The sequence below is a fragment of the Maylandia zebra genome, linkage group LG18 (assembly GCF_041146795.1).
Source record: "Maylandia zebra isolate NMK-2024a linkage group LG18, Mzebra_GT3a, whole genome shotgun sequence".
Taxonomy (NCBI): domain Eukaryota; kingdom Metazoa; phylum Chordata; class Actinopteri; order Cichliformes; family Cichlidae; genus Maylandia; species Maylandia zebra.
Genome location: NC_135184.1, coordinates 228,051 through 235,604, shown reverse-complemented (window position 1 = coordinate 235,604; position 7,554 = coordinate 228,051). Strand labels below are relative to the sequence as shown.

The 7,554-nt window shown below is 46.1% G+C and overlaps 1 protein-coding gene across 4 annotated transcripts; it reads left to right on the top strand.

Annotated features, from left to right (window-relative positions):
• Positions 1-722: 722 nt before the first annotated feature.
• impa1 (inositol monophosphatase 1) lies at positions 723-7,399 on the top strand. 4 transcript variants are annotated; one of them, XM_004572445.4, is made up of 9 exons: positions 723-837; positions 2,610-2,689; positions 3,124-3,257; positions 3,470-3,574; positions 5,060-5,105; positions 6,593-6,701; positions 6,797-6,905; positions 6,976-7,127; positions 7,197-7,399. In XM_004572445.4, exons 2-9 carry the CDS (start codon positions 2,627-2,629, stop codon positions 7,325-7,327), a joined length of 849 nt encoding a protein of 282 aa, XP_004572502.1. In that variant the 5' UTR covers positions 723-837; positions 2,610-2,626; the 3' UTR covers positions 7,328-7,399. The 4 variants fall into 4 exon arrangements, with proteins under 4 accessions (XP_004572502.1, XP_004572503.1, XP_076733312.1 ...); XM_004572446.4 differs by lacking the exon at positions 723-837 and adding an exon at positions 861-1,050; XM_076877197.1 differs by lacking the exon at positions 723-837 and adding an exon at positions 1,110-1,345.
• The last annotated feature ends 155 nt before the right edge of the window (positions 7,400-7,554 follow it).

Here is a 7,554-nt window from a genome sequence, read left to right as displayed (position 1 = left end):
AGTCGATTTTCACCATTCAAACTTTAAACTGTTCTGCTATTTCTGCTTTCCACTGCTATATCTTTTGGTGATGATAACTTTTATACTTTTTGAGATATTCAGCTTTTTATGCCATTTTTTGGCCCATTTTGCTGACAGGTACCACATTATCAGTGTGATCACTAGTTTTGCTGCTGAGTTGTGTTTTAGCTCAGTGAGATGAGCAGCCGTTCTCAGAGTAGGAGGCGCGGGTTCGAATCCCGCTTATGGCAACATTTTCTTCAGTTAACACTTCAACTGTTTAAACTTTTCCACACAAATTTCAGCTTTTTCACCTCTTTTCAGCACAATTTTCAGGTTCCTTATCTCTTTGTTGCTGAACATTCAGCATTTTCACCTCTTTTCTGCGCATTTAGCTTCTTCTGCACAGTGCACGTTTTTTTCCTCTCATCATATCTTTGTTTGGGACCAGAACTGGTTTGGCGCAGTGGGATGCGCAGCTGCTGTGAGATCTGGTGGCAAGGGTTCGAGCACTACATGGGACAGATGCTGGACATCTCCCCTGCTTGCATGTAATCTGCTTTCTTGACAGTCTTCAGTGTAGTCTTTCAAATAAAGCAGAGTTCAGCTTCTACACCTGTTTTCAACAGATAGCTGTCCTGCTGTTTTCAGATTCCACTACACGGCGTTCACACTGCATTTTCGCAGGAAATGCAACCTTTTCTAGTGTTGTTGTTGTGACAGTCAATGTCCAGTAGGAGGCGGCAGCGCTCAGTCGTAGAACGTAGAAGAAGAAACCCGAAAGTGGAGCTGCTAACCCGTTACGGATTACCTTCAGACCGACCTCGAGAGCCTCAGGTGCGTTTTCAGGGTTCGCGCTGTTCCTCTTTACTTGTTTTCGAAACGTCTCGTTGATCCGCCGCCTTACTTCCGGTTTTGGAATTTGTGGCGGGAATCAGCGGCGTAGTACTTCCGTTCAGAAATCAGCTGATTTCATACGGCGCGGCAGTGCCGGTGGGCACGCGCACGGAAAGGTGTCGGCGCGCTTGACACTTCGTCACGTGCCACCAGGTAACGCTCATTGATAATCAGTATATACTCGGTTAGTGACCGTAAACTCGATGAGAGGACGCGCTGAGACAGCCACTTAGCGGTCACCTGTGGCCAATTCAGGACCCGCTGTGATAGGTCAGGATTGGTGTTACTGGATTATCGATCCATCACCTCCCAGATTGATGTTATTGATTACTGATGTGGTTCTTATGATGAGGACTCTGGGCATTCCTGGTGCATTCCAGAAGTCCCTCATGTCTCCTATTCCTGACGCTCTTCCTTGACCTCGATGAAAACGTCACTGAGGTCAAAGGTGAGAAGGAGAACTGCTGAGGACTCAGGAAAAGGGAAGAGGCGTGCACTTAGAACCGGAACAACCTTACACTTTTTTTTTTAAACTTTATTTAACAAACAATGAGTATACAACATACGAACAGATGAAGTATACAAAACAACAGAACATGAACACACAAAGCCAGGGGTAAAGAAAAAGGTAACAATTATAAGAATACACGCAAAAATTCACATACATATATTGTTTTGAGCCTTTTTGTTGGTGGAGTCTGATATTGATTGTATGTACATTCCCACATCCTTAAAATAATGACAGAAATATGGTGTTTTATTAGTAAACTTACATTTATGGATAAAAAATTTAGCTAAAAGTATTAACAAATTTATCAGGAAAAAACATTTATCATACTTCTTGGGGAACTTAAAGAAACATGAACAACCTTACACTGGTGTCTCTTTAACAGGAAGTCTGGCGTGTTGAAACTACAATGTGCAGAAGACGAACTACAAAAGGCTGGTCTAGCTTCACCACAGTGTGTGTTCTTGTTTTATGGAGGTCATAGAAACGATAACAGTCTGTAAAGCATATCTTTCTGGTGTTTTAAAGGAGGAGGAACATTTTCTGCAATACTGCTAAAATGATGATATTACTAAAACTTGTGTCCCAAAACTCTTCATCAGTGTCACGCTGAGCGTTCAGAGGCGAGCCCACTTATTGGTCCTCAGTAACTGTTTCCATGAAACAGCAGAAATGAAGTGAACTCAGCTTCTGTTTCTCAGCAGTGCTGTAATCTGTAGTGGAATACATTTTAAAGTAACCTTCCCAACACTGGACATTACTAACGATCACTGATCATACAAGCACACTTTGATCAGTTCGTATAGATCATAATGTTGCGCTCATACAGCGTTCTGTGTTCTTCATGTGACGCTCAGGGTTCAGCTGTGAGTTTCACTGCTGCTGATAAAAGCTGTAAATAAATATATATACAGGTTCTGAATGAAAAGAAAAAACACTTAGAATTTACATGATCTGCTCCGCTTTGGTTACTGCGATTATGTTTTCATGAATGGTCGGATGGACAACGAATTATGGGACGCCATTTTCTCCTCCCTTTTCATAAAGACGGTCCAGTGTCTCCTCTGCTAAAGGAGGTCATAAAGGAAGCATTGAAGCTGCTTCCCCTAGTGTATGGACAACTGAAGCGTATGTCAGTGAGGAACCTTCCTGATCAAAGTGGAATATTGGAACACACCTCACGCAGTCTTTCCTCTTTCCACAGGAAGTTCCTCCTCCAACATGGCTGACCCCTGGCAGAACGCCATGGACCACGCTGTCGCCGTGGCACGAAAAGCTGGAGAGGTCAGTCGTCATCTTCCTTTTTCTTTCCCACCTGAGACTCACCTGTCAGGGCCTACAGGTGATTTCATTATGAAACAGAGGAGTCTCAGGAAGTTCATTCTTTTCACCTGAACGTCACTCGCCCATGTGACCTTCAGGGTCAGCTGACGACTGCTTGACAGTGAGCCGCACGGCCGTCACGACTGCAGAATCCGCTTCCTGCCATTTCTTCACTTACTGAGCACGCTCCAAAACAGAGGGGGTGGAGTCACTTTCTTCTTCTCTGAAACGTTCTGAGCGCAAAGAGGAAACAAAGGCTTTTATCTTGAAATCTCAGGTTAACCCCAGATGACAGACTTAGTAACTGAAACTATTGGCTGATCAGCTTCTGATTGATAAGCTATCAGTGCATTGATCAGGAGTAAATATTGATCAGTTATTGGTGCATTGATCAGGTGGTGTGTGACGCTCTGCGTGGTGACAGGGCAGTGATGACGAAGAGTTCGGTGGTGGATTTAGTGACGCAGACCGACCAGAAGGTGGAGCAGCTCATCATCCAGTCAGTGAAGGAAAAGTTCCCCACCCACAGGTATGAAGCTCCACCCCCTCTGTGCATGTCCAGTCGGATTATTGATCATCAGTTTACAAAGATAAGCGTTATGATCAGATCCAGATGTTCAGGGATCCAGCTGTGTGCTGCTGAGGAGTAGCAGAGATGACCTGCTGGAACATCTCTGGCTGCCGTCTCGTGGCTCTTCCTCGTTCAGCGTGTAACGGCTTCACCTGTTCTGTGCGATTCAGGTTCATAGGGGAGGAGTCAGTGGCTGCAGGTGAGCCCTGCGTCCTCTCTGACTCGCCCACCTGGATCATCGACCCCATCGATGGCACGACCAACTTCGTTCACGCGTGAGTTTGCACTCTCTGACATCATCATTGCAGCTTCTTTGTTTCCTGTAGGCGCTCAGAGATAGTGCTGGGCCATACTGTTCACGGTAGCACCGGTGTAATGTCGGGCAACGATAGGAAAATGAAAGATGGCGATAGAATATGGGTAAAACGCGCATGCGCAGTGCCTTTGTTTTCATACGCACATGCCGGTGTCGTGCCAAACTCGGTATCCCCGACAGAATTTGTTTCCCCTGCGTCGGGAGCACACGCTGGACTGTCCAAATCACGGACAAACAGTATCCCACATTGTTGATTTTGTTGATACTCCTGACATTTTTGAGATCTTAGCTCTTTATACAACGAAGTTATAGTGGGATACAAATAATATCAGGCTGATCCTGCCACAATTTGTTCCCCCTGTGTAACTCACGGACAAACAGTCTCCCACATTGCTGATTTTTCGTTCACAAACACTTCTTATTATGACGCATTACTCCTGAAACTTTGGAGGATTTATCTCTTTATATAGTGAAGTTACAGGAGAATAAAAATAGTTATCAGCCAAAATGTTAATGGTTTATTAAAATAATCCCATCTGATACCCCGTGAGCAATAAATATATCATTTTCTGTTGTAACCCTCAAACTGAATGGTAATGTAACGATGCTAATTTTTCACAAAATGAAAACATCAGTACTTCCTGCTCCCAGCACAGGGGAAACAAATTCTGTCGGGGATACCTACTTTGGCACAACAACGGCTATCGTAGGCGGAGCCTCGCGGAGTGATACGTGCTGTGCTTCAGCATAATGTTACCGTGTTGTGTGTGTTTAACCTCTTTTTAAGTGTTGTGGATGTTATACATGGTTATGCTGAGGACGTGTCGGCCAGTTTCCACTGGAAATGCTTTTTGGTTAAACTGTCAGCGAGGAGTTTGCACTGTTACATTTTATATAACTTTAATGCAGATAAAACAGCTGCTTGTTGAAGTGAAAATACATTGATGGGTTTTTGCACTAATAAACTTGTGGAGTTGTAAAGCATTTTGTCTCGTGTCAGTTATATCGTTATCACAAATTTTCAAATGTATATGGTGATAAATATTTTTGGCCATATCGCCCTGCTCTACTCAGAGAGTGAGGCGGGGTCTACGGCTCTTCTGATCGATTACCTCCAGATCTGAGGTTTATTTGGTCCAACTGACTCAGAGGGAATCGATCAGAGAGTCACTGAGAGATCGATGAAGGATGATCAATGTTCAGCTCGAGCCGTCCCTCAGCGGGTAGATCGATGATGTGATCATCATGAACGTTAGGATGAACCTTTACTTTGAAGCAGATGACTTCCTGTTTGGCTTGGTGTTCGGCACACTGAATCAGCTCATTTAAAACGCTGATGGGCACTGGTTACCGTGGTGACCTAACAGGTAAACAGACCTGCTCTGCAGGAACACGTATGACGGTGCCAACACGTTAACTTCCTGTGTCTGTTTCTCCTTCACAGGTTTCCTTTTGTTGCCATTTCCATCGGATTCGCCATCAACAAACAGGTCTGAGCCCACATCAGCACCATCCTCCTGACCTTTGACATCAGCAGCGACATCACAGGGCTGCAGCCCTGACTTTAGTAGTCGATTAATCAGATAAGAAATCCTTCTGTCTTATTAATGAGCAGCAATAAATACTGAAAAGTGAAAACGGGGCCGCTAACCCCACGCAGATTTTTCTATGCGTTTGCACCTTTCGTCCACACGTAAACTCAGATTTTGCGTTTACATGTGGACGAGGAACACGGAGAAAACGCAGCGTCAAAGGTGTGCGCCTCGTTTGACATCACACTGTGCGCCATGTTTTTGTGAAATGAATTTCTACAATGGCAGACTTGGACAAAATACTGTTAATTTTACTCTCTGCAGAGTTTACATGCTTACAAACAGTTACTGTCCCTCCACACATAGGACTCAGTTCTGCTTCTATGCCCCGACTTTGTTTACTCTTTCCCACCCAGGCTTCTGATTGGTCAACATTCCTACACGGTTAGGAATATATCGCCAACTGCTGCTTTGGCATGTTCCTAGCTGCGTTTTCCTTCATTTTTGCGTCTGTGGAAGGGATTTAAAAAAAGAAAAGAAAACAGAAAATCTCCGTTTTCAAAAATCCCCGTGTACGTGCAGACGTAGCCTCAGGTGAGCCTCGGTTACTTGAGCCCGGGTCTCATCCCTCTGGTGGAAACTTTTCAGAGTGGCGCCATTTCTGGTTTTATCTTTCTTCAGTTGAGCTTCGCCCTGGCTCACAGGCGCAGCATCACCACTGTCTGCTTCACCTGGGAGTGTTTCCTTAGGTGGAGAGGTGGCGTGGCTGTTGCAAAACACACGCGTTAGCAAGCGATGGTGCTCCACCTGCTGCAGCATATAAAATGACCAAAAGAGTAAACGCGGCACCTCACCTGCTCCTGACTAGGTGAGGTGCTCAGCATCTGTTACCATGGCGATTTGGCAGCTAAAAAGAGAAAATCAGAATCAGCATACTTTATTAATCCCTCAGGTAATGTGGGTTACAGCTGCTCCAGTACAGAAACTGCTACAGATTTAAGAAATAGCCCTAATATATAGAAATCCCTCAATAATAAATATCAAGGATTAACAGCAACATCAGAGTAGAAAGAGCGTGTGCAAAAGGCTGTAACTACTGCAGTGTTTACAGTGTGTTAGATGGAGTTGTACAGGCAGATGAGTGTGGTGCATTATGGGTAATCTCAGCTTCTCACTGAGCGTGCTCCTGTAGGTAGCACGTCATGGAGTGGGTGGGAGGTATTATCCATCATTGTCTTTGCCTCTCTGACACCACCCTAACGAGTCCAGCTCCATCCCCACAACATTACTGGCCTTGCGATCAGTTTACTGAGCCTGCTGGCAAAACGTCAGCGCTCTCTAAACACTAACAGGTAGCTTCAGGTGTTCAAGCCACCTGAGGATGAGCATGAACGACCTCACCTGTTGACCTCACAGCGGCCTCTACTCTTCTTCCCCTCCCTCAGGTGGAGTTTGGCGTTGTCTTCAGCTGTGTGGAGGACAAGATGTTCACGGCGAGGCGGGGAAAGGGAGCATTCTGTAACGGCGAGCCGCTGCAGGTGTCCCGGCAGGAAGGTCAGCGCTCAGCGAATCGATAACCAATAAATCAGTGACATCACTTATGCGGGCGGTCGATCACCTGTTTGTTTATCTGTGTGTGATGTCATCAGCCGTGGAACAGGCGATGGTGGCCACGGAGTTTGGATCGGACAGAGACGCCGACGTTGTTGATAAAATCTTCCAAAGCCTCCGAAACATCCTCTGCCTCCCTGTTCACGGGTAAGGCTGCCGCCACGTTGACATCACTGCACGCTTGTTTTCCCATAGCTGACGTGTCCATCCGTCTCAGGGTGCGCGGGGCGGGTTCCGCCGCCATCAACATGTGTCTGGTGGCGTCGGGCTGTGTGGAGGCGTACTACGAGATCGGGATCCACGTTTGGGACGTGGCTGCCGCGTCGTTGATCGTGTCCGAGGCTGGCGGCGTGCTGATGGACGTCGATGGTAAGCTAACCCATCAACAGCACATTTCCCTGCTCAGGTGTTTCCAGCTAACGGTGTCTCCGTGTTCAGGTGGCGACGTGGACCTGATGTCCAGGAGGATCATCGCCGCTAACAGCAAAACAATCACAGAGCGACTCGTCAAAGCGATCGTCCCCTTCAGTCTGCCCAGAGACGACGCCACACCACCGAAGAAGAGCTAAACACACACTGACAGGTGTGAGGAGCACACCTTCCTGTTTGGAAAGTTTAAATAAAAGTTTTCTATGAAAGCACCCGCGTGTTTGTGTGACTGACGGCAGGTCACCATTGTTAAGGTTCAAAATACTGGGGATGGAGACAAGAGAAAAAACCACAATAACAACACTGGTCCGGCCGGGTTAAGTCAAACGATGATTTTAATGAACACACGCGGGAGATGGACACTGTA